This window comes from Strix aluco, unplaced genomic scaffold (assembly GCF_031877795.1).
Source record: "Strix aluco isolate bStrAlu1 unplaced genomic scaffold, bStrAlu1.hap1 HAP1_SCAFFOLD_112, whole genome shotgun sequence".
Classification (NCBI taxonomy): Eukaryota; Metazoa; Chordata; class Aves; order Strigiformes; family Strigidae; genus Strix; species Strix aluco.
In genome coordinates, this window is record NW_027436551.1 from 5,536 (window position 1) to 23,889 (window position 18,354).

Here is an 18,354-nt window from a genome sequence, read left to right on the forward strand (position 1 = left end):
CTCCTCACCCCGGGGGTTGTTCCTATGATCTAAGCTCTCCTCTGAGCTTCCCGCTGGGGTTCTCTCCTCTCCAGCTCAGACCCCACTTTGGGCTCGTCTCACCCCAAAATTTCTCCTCGAAAACAAGGATTTCACCCAACAGCTCCCTGCTGCCTTCGATGGGGGGGGGGGGTGGTTGGGATCCACGTCCCACCGCTGCCTCGTTTTGGGGACGAAACGAAGCCGCCCCGCGCGCTCTGAGTCACCCTGAGACAAACCCCCCCCACACCAGATACTGGGGGGGACGGCGCTGGGCCCCCCCCCGAATCCTTCCTGCGGCGGGCAGGGGAGCCCCCCCCCTTGTTCACAGCCGCAGGGGAAAGGGCAGATGCTGTCTGGGCTGGAGCAGGAAGAGGAGGGTGTGGGAGGAAGAACGGAAGAGAACCGAGTCGTCCCGGTCCTCCCAGGGTGGGAAAATCTGGGTAGCGGAAAAACAAAAGGGTTTTCCCTGAACCGTCCCCATTTCCAACACCCTTTTTTTTTTTTTTTTTTTTAAGGAGGAAGCACAAGGAGCCACCTCCAGCAGCGTCACGGCAAAACCCAGAGGTGACAGCCCCGGCCTGTGTCCCCTCGATGCTTCACCCTCATCACCGGGACCTCTCCGGGGTGGAAAAGTGCCGTTTCCCGCTGACCCGCTCCGGAGGCGCTGATTTTTCAGGATTATTATTATTCTTAAGACCAACAGCGGTCGGAAAAAAAAAAAATAGACTTTTTCTCTCCCCCCCTCCCCGAGGACCTCCCGAGCCGTGTCCCGCCGTACCCCCAAGGCACCGGGTCCCAGACCCTCTGCTAAATCGCTCGAGTGAACCTGCACGAAAACCCTTTACGACTCGATTCCGCGTGGAATCGCCGCTCAGCCCGCCGGAGCGCGGCGCGAAAAGCCGGAGGAAAAGGATCTTTGTCAAAAAAGATCGTTGGGAAATAAAGATAAAAAAAAAAAAAAAGGCCAGTGAAGGGGCAGGGAGAGGGCAGCTCTTTTTACAAGGCGGAGAGGGGCGGGGGAAGAAAAAAAAAAAAAGCAAAACCTCACCCAAATAATTACAAAGGAATTAAAGAACAACCTAAAAGCAAAGCGTACAAAAAAGACCGGGGGGGTTGGGGTGGTTTTTTTTCCTTTAAGATTACAAGTAAAATGTAATATAAGGTCTGAAGGACAGCTCAGGCTCTGGCCAAACTGCCCAGAGGGTCAACCTGTTCCAAGATAAGGCATCAAAGAGACCAAGCCATGGTCGCAGCAACATCTCTCCTCTCTCAAACGAACACATTTTATATTTTTATATATATAATAATAATATAGAATCTTTTTTCCTTTTTTTTCCTTTTTTTTTTTTGATTTTTTTTTCTGATTTGTTTTTTTTTTTTTTTTGTTTGTTTTGTTTTGATTTTGCTAAAAAGTATTTCAAGAATCATATACTTTTACCAAGGCATGATGGCGTCGAAGGCTAGCTACGGAGGGGCAGATGGATCCCAGGGAGGGAGTGGAGGGAGGGAAGCGGGGGAAAAAAAAAAAAAAATAATAATAAGGTCAAGCCGAAATTAAAAAATATATATATAGCTCTGGCCTTCGTGTGTGGTCACCGGGCCCCGGAGGTCGGACAGCTCAAGGAGGGCTGTGATCCCAGGGAAGAGGAGCTGGGCTTTAGTGCTGGAGGGTGACAAGGGACGTCGCCCTCGTGGTGAAAATAGCTCCCGGCTCCGTCTCCGCTCGCCTCTCGGCCCCGTGCCGCCCGGCGCCGCCGTGTCGCCCGCCGGTGCCCGCGTCCCGCGTCGCCCTCAGAACCCGTTGCCGCTGATGTTGATGGACTGGAGGTCGGCCACTTGCATCACGTTGATGCCGCTGCTGGCCAGGCGGGCGATGCCCTCGGGGCAGATGGCTTCCATGGCCACCATGTTGGTGGCGATGAGGGCCGAGGGGGTGGCCCCGCCGTTACCCTCTGCCGAGGCCCCCGTGTCCATGGGGACGGCGGAGACGTTCATGGCCACGTTGTTGGCCGCGCCTCCCTTCTTGTTCTGGTGGGTCTTGATGTGCTTGGAGAGGTGGTCGCTCCTCATGAAGCGTTTGGGGCACTCCGGGCAGGCGAATTTCTTCTCCCCTGGGAAAAAAAAAAAAGGGAGGGGGGGTCAGGCTAAGGCTGGGCCACTTCCCCCCACCCTGCCCAAGCCAGTAAAAAGGTGACGGACGCTGGGGGGAATCACAGAATCCTCTCGGTTGGAAAAGCCCTTGAAGCTCCTCCAGCCCCACCATGAACCTCCCCCTGACCGTTCCCAACTCCACCAGATCCCTCAGCGCTGGCTCAACCCGACTCTTCAACCCCTCCAGGATGGGGACTCCCCCCCTGCCCTGGGCAGCCCATTCCAACGCCCAACAGCCCCTTCTGCAAAGAAATCCTTCCTAAGAGCCAGCCTGACCCTGCCCTGGCGCAGCTTGAGGCCATTCCCTCTTGGCCTGCCGCTGGCTCCTTGGCTCCAGAGACTCCTCCCCCCTCTCTGCACCCTCCTTTCAGGGAGTTGCAGAGGGCCAGGAGGTCTCCCCTCAGCCTCCTCTTCTCCACACCAAACCCCCCCAGTTCCCTCAGCCGCTCCCCATCAGACCTGTGCTCCAGACCCTGCACCAGCTCCGTTGCCCTTCTCTGGACACGCTCGACTCATTCAAGGGCCTTTTTGGGGTGAGGGGCCCAAAACTGAACCCACTCATCAAGGGGCGGCCTCACCAGTGCCCAGCACAGGGGTCAGATCCCTCCCCTGTCCCTGCTGGCCACGCTGGTGCTGGTACAAGCCAGGATGCCACTGGCCTTCTTGGCCACCTGGGCACACTGCTGGCTCATTACCAATCCCCCCCAGGTCCCTCTCTGACCGGCAGCTCTCCAGCCACTCCTCCCCAGGCCTGGAGCGCTGCTGGGGGTTGTTGTGGCCCAAGGGCAGCACCCGGCATTTGCCCTTAGTGAAACTCCCCAGCTGGGCTCAGCCCATCGCTCCAGCCTGCCCAGGTCTCTCTGCAGACCCTCCCCACCCTCGAGCAGACCAACACCCCCACCCAACTGGGTGTCGTCTGCAAACTGACTGAGGGTGCACTCGATCCCCTCGTCCAGAGCATCAATAAAGATGTTAAACAGGAGCAGCCCCAAAACCCAGCCCTGGGGCACACCACTCGTGACCGGCCGCCAACTGGATTTAACTCCCTTCCCCACAACTCTTGGGGAAGCAGCACCCCGATTTGTACCTGTGTGCGTGCGCTTGTGCCGCTGCAGCTCGTCGCTCCGGGTGAAACGTTTCCCGCAGAGGATCCAGGTGCAGATGAAGGGTCGCTCCCCAGTGTGCCACCGCAGGTGAGCCCGCAGGTGCGAGGTTTTGCCGTACACCTTCCCGCAGCCCGGGATGTGGCAGATGTGTTGCTTTTTTTTACCTGGATCCCCAGAGCTCCTGAAAGAGTCAAAAAGGCCCTTGAATGACTCGAGCGTGTCCAGAGAAGGGCAAGGGAGCTGGTGCAGGGTCTGGAGCACAGGTCTGATGGGGAGCGGCTGAGGGAACTGGGGGGGTTTAGTGTGGAGAAGAGGAGGCTGAGGGGAGACCTCCTGGCCCTCTGCAACTCCCTGAAAGGAGGGTGCAGAGAGGGGGGAGGAGTCTCTTGAGCCAAGGAGCCAGCGGCAGGCCAAGAGGGAATGGCCTCAAGCTGCGCCAGGGCAGGGTCAGACTGGCTCTTAGGAAGGATTTCTTTGCAGAAGGGGCTGTTGGGCGTTGGAATGGGCTGCCCAGGGCAGGGGGGGAGTCCCCATCCCTGGAGGGGTTGAAGAGTCGGGTTGAGCCAGCGCTGAGGGATCTGGTGGAGCTGGGAACGGTCAGGGGGAGGTTCATGGTGGGGCTGGAGGAGCTTCAAGGGCTTTTCCAACCCGGGTGATTCTGGGATTCTGAGTCCGAGGGAAAGAGTTAAAACAATCCTGAAAGCTCCAGGTGACTGGAGGGAGGGAGAATGGGGCCAAGCGAGGCGCTTTGGGGGTTCCAGCCTGCTCGCGGGGGTTCGGAAGGGGCTCGGGCAGGTGGCGTTGCCGGATGGGGGGCGGAGCAGCCTTACCTTCCCTCGCTGTCTTTGCAGTAGGGGCAGGTACACGCTTCCCTCCGCACTTTCCGTCCTTGCTGGGGCTGCGGGTCCGGGCTGGTCTCTCCTTCCTCCACAGCCGCGTTTTCGTCTCCCAGCCCGTCTCCGCTCGAGCCGTGAAGACCCAGCTGAGCCCCGTGGTCGCCTGGAAGAAAACCCAGGAGGTTGGTTACTGCGGGTTCTTCAGCAGCAAAGCCCCGAGCAGCAGGAGGGAAGGGAGAGGGGCTTTCCCTGGCCTCTCCCCACGGCAGCCGCAAAGCCAGGAGGGTCTCAACCCGACTGAGCCATAGGAAGTTATTAATTCCAGCCTTCTCCCTCAGCTTTCCACAGGTTCCTCTATTTCCAAGCCCTGACAATCCCTCACGGAGCTTTCCCTAAAGCCCTGGGGCTCTCCCTGCTCTCCACAGCCCCTAGCAAAGGGGGGATCCCCCCAGCTCCCCCACACCGCCCCACATTTTGGTCCGTGTCCTCCAATTGGTGTCCAGAGGAGAGGTAAGAGCCGCATCTCTCAGGAAAACCAGCCCCGCTCCGTCACTCCAGCCACCTGCCAACTATTTCAGCGCAGAAACCAGAGCGAAAACATAAACCCGAGCAGCGCCGGCCGGCTTGCATCGGTGTCAGCGAGTGTCAAAACATCACCAAGGGAAACCCCGGCTTCTCCGCATCACACCGTGCTACCGACCTCACCGAGGTCCCTTCCCCCTCCTCGTTTTTTGGGCTGAAAGAGGCAGTTTTCCCTTTTCAAACATCTCTCCAGCTTAAACTTGATGAAAGCGACAATCCAGGAGCGAATCTACAGAGCAGATGCGAAGCCTCCTGCCAAACACCCCCCTCTCCCGAAAAAAAAAAAAGAAAAAAAAAAAGGCAGTGATAAATAAAGCAGGCTGGAAGACCGTAGTCTTCAGCAGCATCCATCAGCGAAGATATTATCGGCACGCGCTCACTGGTTAATTACTGCGATTACAGAAAGGGATATATTTATATATAAAGTTGAAAAATCATCTGGCGCTGCTCGGGGAAGGCGGTCCCTCCCTCTCTCGAGGAGCAATTCCCAATTATAAAAGCCGTAGGAACCGCAGGGTAGTGCTGACGAGCTCCCAAATGCAGACAAACATAAACCATTCGTAACGGGGGGGTCGAGGGGTAGGAAGTTTTTAAGCCTATCAGTTTTCATTGCCATTTTATTGCTCTACGCTTATGCTGTCATCTAATTGCTTCTCCAATAACCCCATCTACACTTCACAAGTGTTTTATTTCCCTTCAAGCTCCGCTGCTTGATTATTTTCATGCTGAAAAGCCGGAGCGGGCGCAGAGTCGGCAGGCTGAGTAATCTCTTTTCAGCTGCAATTAACATATGCCAATAGGTCTAACGGCAGATTTAGAGCTGAGACGCTTCCGCCGGACGGGTGGCAGCATCCTTGACTGGCTATAAACTGCGATTCAAGCCCAAAATTCACCTTTTTCCTACCAACTTCCTCGCAAGCAGGCAGCCAAGGTTGAGCTCAGTGCCTGAGCGTGGTGGTGGTTGAATGTGGGGCTGAGATAAAACACAAGCGGGTGCAAACACACACACACACGCTCGGCCCCAACAGCAAACGACGCTGCGCTCTGCCGCTCTTTCCAGAGGTTCTCTCCCACCGCCGGGAAATGAGCCTGTGTCAGGGCGAGTCTTCCCCAAAAACACCCATCCGGGAGCTTTCTTGATGCTGTTTATCAGCAGCTGCCTGGTCGGCTCCAGTGAGGATGAGTTAATGGGAAGGACCGTGCCCGAAGGACGTCGGGATGCGAGGGACGTCGTGGGGACCTGGGTTCACTCACTCCATCTCCTCTTCCCACTACCTGGAAGCTGCTTCTTAAATAGGGAGCACAAACGTCACAAAGCTGCAGTTTCCAAAGCCGGGTTTTCCCAAAAGAACAGCCCACGGTGCTGCTGCCGGTGTCCTCCAGCGTCACGACGGGGCTGCAGGAGCCAAGGTCACCTCCCTGGCGTGGTGCCACCGGCGGTGCTACCACAGGAGGCCAGCACAGCCTTCTGAGCAGCCCTGCTGGGACAAGTACCATCAGCAAAGCGCTGAAATTTCCTTTAAAAACCTGTTTTTTTCATGTAACAGCTTCTAGGCGGGAGGCAGCACACCCAGCACCCGCAGGAGAGGTGCTGGTGTGGAAGAAGGATAAACTTCAGACTTACGCCGGCCTGCAACGTCCGTTAGCGGCAGGCTGGGCTCTCTTCCTGCGGCCGGGAGGGTTTCACAACCCGGAGACAGCGAGGGGGGGAATGACGAAGAGTTTCTGGCAGCCCACAGCCTTCGGCGGCCCCACGGCGTTGCTGTTACCAGCAGGTGTCAGTGGTGGCCTGGCAAAGCTCGGCCGAGGAGCCAGGCCCAAGCTCAGGAAAGGACAAAACCCACCAGAAATAGAGCTCTGGCTACTTGGGGCACTGGCCAGCTCTGGGCCACGATGCCCGACAGCTCTGCGGTGGCTTTGCCAATGATCTGCGTGGCCAGCGGGGGGTTTATGTGTGTGGCCGGGCCGTGCTCCACATCTGGGCTTCCTCCGGCGAGAGGACCAGCTCTGATTTCACTCCTCTGGGCCACGGCGGCATCAGCAAGAGCTTCGCTTTCCCAGGCTGGAGCACACAAACAGGGAGGCTTGAAATTAAGGCTGTTCTGCCCCCCCAAGTTTGGAGGGGTGCGGATTTCCTGGGAGAGGGCAGCGCTGGGCAAGCCGTTTGCCATCGAGACATCCAGAGCATCAAAGCCACGACTGGGAGAGAAGGAGGTTGCAATCAAGGAAACGAAGCCTGACTCATCCGCTCGTCCCGTCTCTACTTACGTCACGCCCGAAAGATGCTGCAAGTAACTCCAACGACCGACACACTGGGACCAGTTCAGCCCTGGGACGGGGCTCCTGCGTGGTGGCAGCGTTAATAACCACAATGGAGGGGGGGTTGTGGCTGCCCGCACACCCGGACACTGAGGTGGAGAGAAATATTGTCGTGACAGCGACCAGGCCGGGTCTGGCTGTTCAGTGTCACCAGGTGGGAGGAGGCGAATTATTTGTCCCCCCTTAAAGGGGACAATTTTGAGCCCCGCTTGGAAATCTTGGCTGGGCCCTCCCATACCTCACCAGCAACATTCCTGTGCTCCCTGCAAAGTTTAGCAATTTTAGGACAAAACCTTTTTGGCCGCCACCCCCCCAGCCCTTGCAACACATGTTTACAGTCTAAAACCAGCATGGAGGGAACCAGGGAGGGTTGGGTTTGGGGTTTTGTTTTTTTTTTTTTTTTTTTAAGCTTTATAAGCCAACGACGACAGCTTGCGTTACAGCGACAGATTAGAGATTTCCCTGTCGCGTATGTGCCGTCCGGGGAGAGCTGCTGTAAAAGGAAGGAGAAGACACACGCGCTCTCCCCAAAATACGCTTGGGAGGGGGAGACTCCAGCCCTGATGTCTTGGAACGGCTTCAATCTTCCAACATGCAAAAGCCTACGCAGCATTTTATAGTCTGTTGGCATGTCATATGGAGGGGAAAAAACCCAAATCCTCCTTCTGGTAATCTATGGCTCGCATCTAATTAAGTTATAAATAAATTACGGCAAGAGAAGACAGATCTTGTACGTACACGCTTCATTCTTCACATATCAGGACGCGCCGAAGTCTCCAGAATATTGCAGTTTCAGGAGAAAGCTTGGCGGAGAGAAACCAGCTGGATAATTTATGTTTATTATCTCCACTAATATAGATTACTTCTAAGACTAAAGCTTTCACGAAGGCTGCCAAGCCCCTGGTCCACACTCAGGTCATTGAAATCCTGAAAAAAATATATTAATAGAGCAAGGAGGGGGGGGGTTAATCCTTGGAAAACCCTGGGGAGCAAAGGACTTGCCTGTGAGGACAGGCGACAAGAGCTGATCCTGCTTTGCTGCGTCCGGCTCCTGCACCCGACCTGTCTTTGCTCCATCAGCATGGGATGGGGGTACCGACCTCCGAGACCCCCCCCCCCCAGAAGAGGGGCAATTGTTTGCTGGCCTCACACTAAAAGGACCAAAGCGCCTGAGAGCGCGTGCGACTTCTCTCAAGACAAGGTGTTTCTTGTCTTCTCACTGCTCATCGGAGGAAAAATGCTTCGGTTTAGTCGTTTTATTTAGCAAACTAAAACGAGGTGAGAAATGCCCTGTGGAGAGGAGAGAGGAGCATTTTTAGATCCACCCCAGCTGACCTTAGGAGAGGGGAAACAGACTCGATGTTCATTTTTACAGAGGATCTGGAAAAAAAAAAAAAACAACCCAAAATGGTTTCTTGTGCAAATTCTGCAACATTGGCAGCTGCAACTCTGCAGAGGCAGGAGAGGAAGAGGAGGGTGAGTCGTCACCACACAGAGCGGGGCACGCACGACAAACCCATGTCACCTTCCAGACGCAACCAAAAGAGGCAAGAGGAAGTTTGAAGGCGAATAGAAAGGGCCACAAAACCCATCAGCACGCAGCCCCAGGGGCTCCCTCAACCTCTCGGCACATCGCAGCGGACGTCAGACAGCAGGCATGAGCCTGAAAGAAAACTCACCCCAGTCAAACCTTTCTAGCTCACAACTCAAGTTCTCCCCGCTTCCTCTATTTTTTTTTTTTTTTGGCAAAGTCTGAAAGCCCGGGGTGGCAGCGAGCAGCGTGGCCTCACCGGTGCTCGCTGCTCTCCCCAAAACACACCACCACGCTCTGCTCCAGCCAGATCAAAGACAATTAAGCTGCACTTGCTACACAAAGGAACAAAGTCGGTTTTGTAACGCAGTCCCCTTGATTTTTATCTCGTTTGATTTCCTCACTAATTTGCAAAATGAGTTAATCTGCGCTAGGAAGTCATTCATGTAAATTAGCCAAGCTCTCGCTTCGTAATTCTTCGGGGTTATGGACGGCGGCGCGGGGAGCGCGCGGTGCCCGGCTGCGTACGAGGGTGCAGTTTTGAAGTCAGACTGCAGCACATCGAGTCATTGTGTTTTAATCTGGAGTTTAATGACTTGAAAAACCACACGGCGAGTTCGGCGATATCCTTTAATTGTTGGAGGTTTCTGTGCGTCACAATAAATTACACTTCCTTTGGAGAAGAAATAAATAAGGACGGAGCTGTGGGGTCAAGAGCGAGGTGGGCTGCGAGGGCAGCCGGAGCCGTGTCCCCCCCAGCCCCGTGACGCGCTGGGAAGCCACCTCGTCCAATCTGCAAGATCCCTGACCCCCCCCCTCCCCACCCCAGCACTTGCTAAATACCTTTGTCGTGCTGCAAACTGAAAGGCAACTCTCCTCTCCCTTTTAATTCCAGTCTGGATAGCCGCAAAACTGGGGTGAAACCTCTAGTTCTGGTAAAGCCGTCACTGGGGTGGCCCTGCCAGGGCGAACCAGGCCACCAGCAGCAGCCGGAGCACCTTCAGCCCGTAGCGCAGGCAGGTCCTACCCAACCCCGCCAAAAAAGAAATGGGGTTAGTTAAAAAGAGAAGTCCCTGATGAGGCGCGAGGAGCACGGGAGGAGGAAAACACCCAGCTGAGAGGGGAGGGTGATCCCCGTCAGCACCGAGGAGGGGAGCCCAGCCCCAAAGCACACCCAGGAGATGGGGAAACCCCCGTGGGCATCTCTCGCCACACCTGAACCCCCCCCCGTATTCCTCCGGGCCACTGCAGACAAGGGTGGATGCTTCTTCCGTCTCTAATCACGCCCCTCTGCAGAGAGTTGGTGCCTCTATCACTCACGGCATCTAACCCAGACGGGACGGGGAGAGGGCTGGCGTGAGCCTCCCCACGGCGGGAGCCTGACGCTCTGGAAAGGAGCCACGCTGAAACCACCCCCAGTCCTGGGGCCCCGGAGCCAGCTCCTGCGAGCGGGCGATAAAGACCACGCGAGGAGGAGGAGGAGGAGGCGGCGGGGCTGAGGCCAGCACAGATAAAAGGAAAGGGAAGATCAGGGCCTGGCGAGACGGTCCGGAGCCAGGCGAGGAAACTCTTCTGTGAGGAGTCACGGGGTGCGCAGCACCCAACCAGTCCAACCAGCACCGCTGCCAGCGCACTCCCATTCCTTGGCGGGTGAGCCCCGGCCTCGAGGAGGAGGAGGAGGAGGAGGAGGAGGAGGAGGAGGGCTGCCCCACAAAGCCCCAGACCCAACTTTGCACAGGGCACAACCTTGCCAGGACGAAGCTGCACAGCAGCAACACAGGCTCTATATGGGGATCACTCCCTTTTCCCAAGCAGACCCAGGATCTCTTGGGATTTGTGTAATTTTTTTCAGTAAACCACTCTCTTTATTATGGCAAGGAGAGAGGTCAGCCAGGGAAGCTGGGAGGGTATTTAAAGTCCAGCCCAGCTAGAGTTTAGAGAAGGAAATTTCACAATACAATTATTTTCTGACGTGATGTCATGGGCGTAATGAAACAAACAATTACAGCACGTTAAGGAGAGATCCTGTCAGGGCTTGCTGGCCCGAGATTGATTCCGATTTTCCCCTCCCCTCCGCAGATGATGCCATGTGGATGTCTCATCAAGGCCCTGCTACAAAGCTTCCCTTAAAAACAGAAAATAGGAGACAATCAGGTCTTTGTGTCAGTGCCCCGACGGCTGGGAAGAGCCCTGTAAGAACAAAGTCGCAGCAGAGAGCTGGGGATGCGTTTGGTAAACAGATTTCAAAGGGTTACTTCCCCCACAAAGGCTTTTTTTTTTTTTTTTCCTTTCCCAAGGATGTCCTTGCTACGTCCCACTGCTCAATTCGACCACACGCCTCCGTCCAAACGACAGACAGAGCCCAGAAAGGGAGCTCGTCCTGCCCACACACCCCGGGGCAGGGGCATGGCTGGGGGCTGCCCCATCTCTCCAGTCCCACCAGTGCTCCGGGCACCCTCCCGGCTCCATCCTCCCCTGGAATAAACCATCCTTTAGCGCTCGCTAAGGCCTCGGATGAGGGGGTTTAACTCCGGTGTTGACCTCACGGGAAGCCACCGCCGGACGCCTGTTTACCCAGCACATACCTCAGCCAGGCAGGGCTCTTTATCTCCGAGGCACCGAGCTCGAAGCGGCAGGACTCTGCCAGGGACAGGTATGTGGGGCAGAGCCACTTCGCTGCCAAAACTAGACAGACAGGGAGCTAAAAAAAGTCCCTCTCCTCCTCCCTAAAGCTTGGTCAAAAGGGGAAGAGAAACCCCGGCCTGACAAACTTCTGAAAATCGCCCCCACCCCGCTTGCCACAGAGCCTCCGTGTGAAGGGGCCTGACGCAGGATGTCGTCCCCCCCCCCGAGCGGGCCAGCACTGGGGTGACGTTGCGGTGACGCCGCTCTCCGGGGTGAGGATCCCACCGAGGTGTCCGAGTGTTGCGACACCCACCCTTGCACTAGCACACCCACAGAACAGCACCCAAAATCTCCTTTTCCTTCAGCCCGCAGGCAGTCCTGCTTGCCCACTCGCGTGGGGAACGGTGGCACCCAAACCCACGGCCGGGTTTTTGGGGCGATGCCAGCCGAGGAAATCCCCTCCCCAGCTCCGTGGCTGCCTTCCCCTGGCAGCAGAGCCGGCTGCAAGGCCTGTTTGCCCACATACCAGCCCATTTTGGTCACAGACCTTCTCATGCCACGGGGCTAATTCACAGCCTGTCTAACGCCAAGGAGGAGGCAGCCTGCAAACCACCTAATTAATACAAACACAAGCCGAGTTCCATTTGCACAGAGCGCCGGGCTCTGCCTCACGCCCAAGAGCAAAAATCTGATTTTCAAAGACTTTTTTTTCAGGTGTCATTTTCTCCTGAGGGATCTTTCCCCTCGCCGCTTTGCAAAAAGGAAAGGGTAAAGCAGAAAACTCATCAGCGACTCGCCCCCAGCCCTCCTGAGGGGCTGAGAGCCACAGGCCAGAGGAGCCCCCCCCCACAGTGCCCACACACCAGAGCGGGGTTCAGGAGAGGGGACACATGCTTGCCACAGCCAAGCCAGGACACCGGAGCGGCTGTCAGCCCTGAAGGAAGCCGAGCTGAGCTCTCTGGAGTAACTCAGCTAAAGCAGATTTGCAGGGAAGTGGTAGGAAAGGCGGCAGCCGCGAGCCCGGGAGGCAGCTGGGGTGCATGCTCCGCTCCCGAACCCCCACACCGTGCACCCCCTTCTCCCCGCCACACCGTAACGCGTGGCGAAACCCAAGGGGCCGGGGAAGACCAGCTGCCAGTCTCCCCTTGAAGCAAACCTGGGGTTTATTTTCCATTCGCCTCTCTGGGAAGCAGAGGAGCTTTTTCTACTACAATAAAAACCTTCTCAACTCTTAGCCTCGAGCAGAAAGCGAGCGCAGAAAGTTCCAGCACACGTGGTGCGTGTTCGCAGAGCCGCCGGGGAGGCTCCTCATGGAAAATGTTCAAAAATTTGGACCACGGGCAGAGTTAAGTCGCCATCAGAGAGCTGGGACTGCGAGGGAGCAGCGCTCGCAGCCTCCCAACGCAGCAGAGGACGGCTCAGCTCCGGACGGAGATGACGCACCCAGTGCAGGGTCCGGGGGGAGCTCAGCACCCGTCGGAGAGGGGCTGTTTGCAGGTGGCAGGGGGACAAACGGCCCCATCTAGAAAAAAACTCCTCCAGTTTGGAGTTAACCCACACAAATTGTGTGAACAGAGCAGTGCCAGGAAGCTTTCTGTCCCAGCCGCAGCCTCTGTGATCTTGTCCTAGGAGCCTAACTTAGGGTCCCATCGAGCTGGGGTCTCGGTGGGTCCCCACAAGCCCTTTGAAACCTGAACCCTGCTCTGTTTTTTCAAACCTAACGACATCAAAGCGTCGCCTGAACGTCACATCCTCCGAGCTAAGGAAGAGCGAGGCCCTCGGCTGTGGTTCTTGGTGCAGCTGCCAGCGTCGGACGGTGAATTCGTCACCGTGGATCAAGAGCTTAAAAAAAAAAAAAAAAAAGGGGGAGGAGGCGGTGGCCGGGGCTCCCCAGTGTGAGCGTGTTGGATGGGTGGTCTCTGGAACGTTCCTCCCTGCCCCACCTCCGAGGGCAGAGCCAGGCACAAATACAGGAACTAGGAGTCGCCCATGCGCTTCTCCGGCACCTCCAAAACAAGCTCGTCTCGACGCAAACGGCCCTGCCAGGCCGCAGGGCGAGGGGATCCCGGCGCACCCGGGCGGGCGAAGACCAGAGGGACCCTCCACCACCTGCATTTCCACGTATAAAAGAGGTGACTTGCCATCAGCACCCCTGCTGCCGCGTGCTTTAGCACAAGCGGGTCTCTCCGCTCAGGGAAATCCAAGGATCAGGCTAATCCCGACTGCGGCGCGGTCTGTAATAAACCCGCGGACGCCTGCAAGCCAAGCTGCTGTAGCAACAGCCCAAAATAATGCTGCAAAACAACTCCGGGAGAGCAGCCGCCTCTTCTCGCGAGAAGGAAGCACGAGGAGTCGGATTGAGCAACATTTTTTTGCTGCCTCTCAGCTGTGACTAAATCTAGCAACTGCCTTTTTAGCCAGAGCCAGAACAAAAAAAAAAAAAAAAAAAGAAAAACACTGGAAAAGCAAGCGGAGCTCCTTTTCAGCACCAATTTCTTCCACGGCAGGAGCTTACAGCCCCCTCGCCCAGGCAGGCTCGGCATTTCCGAGGGGAAGCTGAGCAGCCCCAAGCTCACACCGTGTCCACACCCCCCGCCCCGGCCTGGTGGGAGCTTTTGGGAGACGCCGGGACCGATCCGGGGTGGGGGGGGGGGGAGCGAGCAGGACGCCCCGCGCCAGCCACGCACGCGGGGCCGTCTTGGCCATGATGAGATCACAGCGTCCCACACCAGCACCCAACTTTAGGCTAAATATACACTTAAAGAGCCCGTTCTTCCGCCTCTGCAAGGAAATTCCCCAGGGCTTTTTTGTTTGTTTGTTTTCTAGGGGGAAGGCAGGGGGTTTTCAGCTATTCCTGAGTTTTATAATCCGTGGCTCTTTCTGAGGGCTTCCGCAGCCGAGGAGCTGAGCTGGACTCGGGTCCACACCCCAAACCTGACCCGAGACCCCCCCGGATGGCCATCGGGGCAGGACAGCGGCCTCGCACAAAACCACGCTTCGCTTTAGCATCGCACGCAATGTCCCCCTTCTCCTCCCCACGCGTCTCTCCCCTTCCCCATTCACAGGCATCTCCCCTGTTTCTTCTCACGCAATCGGCCGCCCAAGAGTTAATTAACTCCCCAAAAGGAGTGTCAGAGTCTTCTGGCGATCGGCAGAGGCTTAATACTTCCTTCGCGGGGCCAACAGAAGCACCGGCCCGCTTGCCAACTCTGTTTGGCATCGCTCACACCCAGCTCCAGCCCTGGCACGGCTGTGCCAGCGTCCCAAACCCCCAGACGGGGCACGGAGCCGGCTGTGTGCAGCCAGGCGACACGGTTTCGCCTTCGATTTCCTCTGCCCAGCTACGGAAAAGGAACCGAGAGAAACCAACTTACCGGCAGTGTTTGCTATGGCCAGAGGCAGCCCCTGCAGCTGATGCACCTGGATCCCAGACGCTCCCAAGGCACTGAGGTTAATAGTCTGGAGGCCGGGCATGGAGGAGAGCTGGGCAGCGTTGACAGTGACAGTGCCGCTGGGGAGGGAGGCGATGGGGGTGAGCGTGGTGCTGGTGCTGCCCGTCTGCCCCAGCGACACTCCCTGCATGGGGGCCAAGGTGATTGTCTGGGCCTGGGGGTTTTGAACCTGAAGGTTTTGGAGCTGGATGGTTTGCCAGCTGACCTGCCCGTTGGGACCCACCGTAGGCGTTCGGATGATGATGGGCCCAGAGTTGGGGACAGCTTGGAGCTGCAGGTTCTGCAGGGCGTCCTGCGAGATGGCTTGAGTGGCAAAGGTCTGCCCAGAGAGCGGGGTGGTCTGGAGGGCTTGGATCGCCTGCCCTCCTTGGACTAGCTGCGGCTGGATCAGGATCTGCTGCTGCTGCTGCGATTGCTGACTCTGATCCCCCTCTTTCTGCTGCCCCGGCTGCAAAGCCACCCCAGAAACTTGGCTCTGCAGAGAGTCCGAGCTCTGGACGCTGCTGACCCTCTGGGGCGTCTGCGCCTGGACGTTGGTTCCCACCGTCGCGCTGGTGGAAAAATTCATGATGCCCATGTTACTGGTGGTGGTGGTGGTGGAGTAGCTGTTGGCGTTGGTAAAAAAGGCGCCGGAACTAGCGTGAGACGTGGCCGTGTTGGTGGAACTGATGGCAGCGCCCGAGGTGGCCGGCTGGGAGCTGCTGTCCGGAGAGCCGGAGCTGCTCAATGTGACGGTCTGAGAGGTGGGAGCCAGGCTGGCGGCCACGCTGTTGACGGGCAGCAAGGTGATGTTGCCGTTCAGAGCCACGGGGACGTTGGCTACGTACTGGGTTTGCCCTGAGAGGGTGTTGTTGGTCAAGCCCACGCCCTGGATGGGGACAGCCTGCTGCAGCAGGTTTGGCATGGCGATGAGGTTACTCGTCCCCGCTCGGCTCGTTATGATCTGCTGGTTCGTGCCGGGGATGATCTGGAGTTGACCAGAGGCATCCTGCTGCACGTTGACTTGGGCTGGGGTGGTGGCAAACTGGAGCTGCTGCCCATCGATGGTTTGGAATTGGGGAATGACCTGGTACTGGATATTCGGGATAACTCCCGGCAGGCCCGTGAGCACCTGCTGGTTCTGCAAGTTGGAGGCGGTCGTGACCACGTACTGCCCCGCGCTCACGGGCCGGCTTTTGGAGGCGTCTCCGCCGTTGCTGCCGTTGCTGCCCTGTTCCTTGGAGGCCGTGGGTGTGCTGGAGCCGGCAGAAATGATTTGCCAGCCGTTAGCGGACTGGGCGATCTGAGCGGCGGCGGCTGTGAGGTCCAGCTCGCCGCTCCCGCCTTGCTGGCCCTGGGAGCTGTTGGAATTCTCGTTGGGAGACTCGATCCTGCTGCAGGTGGCTGCCAGCAGAGCCAGCGGGGAAGGCTGCGATTCCTGGGAAGGAGAGGAGGAGTTAAAGGACGTGGGAGGCGGCCCGATGGGCAGGCCAAAAATAAAAAAAAAAAAAAGCGGGCGGGGGGGGGGGGGAATAATTAAAAGAGAAAGCAGGGAGGAGCGTACTTGGAAAAGATAAACACTCCTTCCTGAGAAAACCCACCCACAGCCGGAAAAATACAACTGCCAGACACTGGGCTGTCAGGCCGGGACAGACTGAACCCACAGGGAAAAACCCTCTGGGAGGGAGGAAAGGGGAGGGAGTCTGCATGTAAAAGTGAAGGAGATGTCTCCTCCACCCCAAAGCGGGCAAATCGCCCCACAGGAGAACAACTCTGGGGAAGTACAGTCGCTCCTGGGCACCCCGACCTGGCAAAGGGCCAGTCAGGGCTGCGGTGTTTACTGGGAACCGGGGAACTGTCAGGTTTTTGAGGGCACCCTGCAGAGCTGGGGGAGGAGGGGAAGCCACGGGCGCTTCGGGTCGGCGGGGCCTTTGGCAGTGTGACGATCCCCCAGCACTCACTCACCCTCCTCTTCCTCTCCCCGGGGAGAGGAGCCGGCGTAACGCTCGGCTGGGCCAAACAAACACATCGGCCCGGCCCTGGACTTTGCCACGGGGACAGCGAGTTCCCCGGGGCGAGAGGCGCCGGCTTGGGGCTGTTCCTCCCTCCCTGCACTCACCTGGCCCTCCCCACTGCCTGTGCTGCTGTTACTGCTGGCATCTCCTTCGCCCTTCTCGGGCTTCACTGTCGACATCTCCTCGGGACTCTCTTGGTCTGCGCGGGCGGGAAACGACAGCGGGAGTTAAAGACATTTCGGGGCAGGAAAGGGGGATCGGGAGTGCGAGGACACATGGGGAGTCGCAGGAAGGCTGGGCAGAGCGGGGGGGCACGGCACGCTGTCAGGCACTCGGGGGGGGGACCGTGCGCTGCTCGGGCACCGGCGCGAAGGGGCTGGGAACCGGAGGGAGCTGCCAAAGGGGAGCTGGCAGCAGGACAGGCGGAGGAGGACCCGGCCCTGCTCCAGGCCCCAGCTCCTCCCTACCCGCTCGGGACACTCCCTGGCCCCCGTCGAGGTCCTCCCCGGGCCTCCCCTTTGCCGTCCCCGCTGGCCTGGAGCACACCTCCCGCCCCGGCCCTCCGTGGATCCACCCCGGCAGCCCTTTCCCTGCCCTGCCCACGGGATTCCCCACCGTGGAGCCAGCCCACGGGGCTCCCCAGGCCGGGACTCCCCCATCCGTGCTCCCTCTGACCCCCACCGCACGGGGCGGGGGGGTGTCGCTGCTCCCCCCAAATCCCTCCTCAACCACCCCCCCGGCCGAGGACCTGCCCACACCCCCAGCACCCCTTTACCAGGGTCCCCTCCAGCCCCCCAACATCGCTTCCGTGGACTATCACCCCCCCTCGCCCCCCCCCGAAACACACCCAGCAGGTCACACCTTCCCCACGGCTCCCCCCCCCCCGGCTCCCCCCCCCCGCACGCATCCGCCCTCGCAAGGCGCCTTCCTCGGGGGCTGGGGGGAAGCGCCCCCCCCTCGCTCCGGTACCTGCTCTCACAGCCGCCCCCCCCCCGCCCAGGCCTACACCCTCCCCCCGCAAAAATCCTCCTCTCCGCGCCCGATCCCCCGGGATCCTCCCTCACACACCCCCCCCGCCTCGATTACCGGGACCTCCCCCATCCCGCTCCCCCCCCGCCGCCGCCGCCGCCTTCGCCCCCTCCTCCGCTCCCAGCCCGGCCCGGCCCGGCCGCCGGGTCCCTCCCCCGAGGCCTTCCCCCTCCCCCGGGTCCCTCCCCCGGCAGGTCCCCCCGGCGCGGCGAGGCGAGGCGAGGCCCGGCCCGGCGGGGCCCGGCCCGGCGTGGGGCGGGGCCGCCTCTGGCCCCTCCGAGCGGGCGGGCGCCGTCGTCTGCGTGTGCCTGGGCGGCCGTGCGCCCCTCGCCCCCCTCCCGCCGGCGCGGCGGGCCCGTCCTTACCGCTCATGGTGGCCGGGGGGGGCGAGCCCGAGCGGCGGCGGGGCGGGGGGGCGGAGGGGCGGGCGCGCCCGGCTCGCTGACGAGGCGGCCTAACCCCGCCGGTGACCGCCAAGGGGCTGCCGAGGGAGGGAGCCGCGCGCCGCGGCCCCGGCCCCGCGGCCCGCCCCCTCCGCCGCGTCCGCCAATGGGACGCCGCCGCGGGCGGGCGAGTGACGGGCGGAGTGGCCATTGGGAAGCGAGGGCGGGCCGGCGGGGGGGGGAGGGAGGCGGGAGGGGCGCCGCCCCCGCCGCCCCGCCCCGTGGGGGAGGGGGAGCGCGGCGGGCGGCGGCCAATGGGGGAGCG

At 59.2% G+C, this 18,354-nt stretch overlaps 1 protein-coding gene across 1 annotated transcript; it reads right to left on the reverse strand.

The window, feature by feature from the left end:
* Nucleotides 1-1,114: 1,114 nt before the first annotated feature.
* Nucleotides 1,115-18,132, reverse strand: SP1 (Sp1 transcription factor). The gene is made up of 6 exons (XM_074813931.1): nucleotides 18,012-18,132; nucleotides 16,722-16,816; nucleotides 14,546-16,040; nucleotides 4,109-4,277; nucleotides 3,260-3,459; nucleotides 1,115-2,132 (listed from the first exon to the last, which is right to left on the reverse strand). Exons 1-6 carry the CDS (start codon nucleotides 18,016-18,018, stop codon nucleotides 1,813-1,815), a joined length of 2,286 nt encoding a protein of 761 aa, XP_074670032.1. The 5' UTR covers nucleotides 18,019-18,132; the 3' UTR covers nucleotides 1,115-1,812.
* Nucleotides 18,133-18,354: the final 222 nt, after the last annotated feature.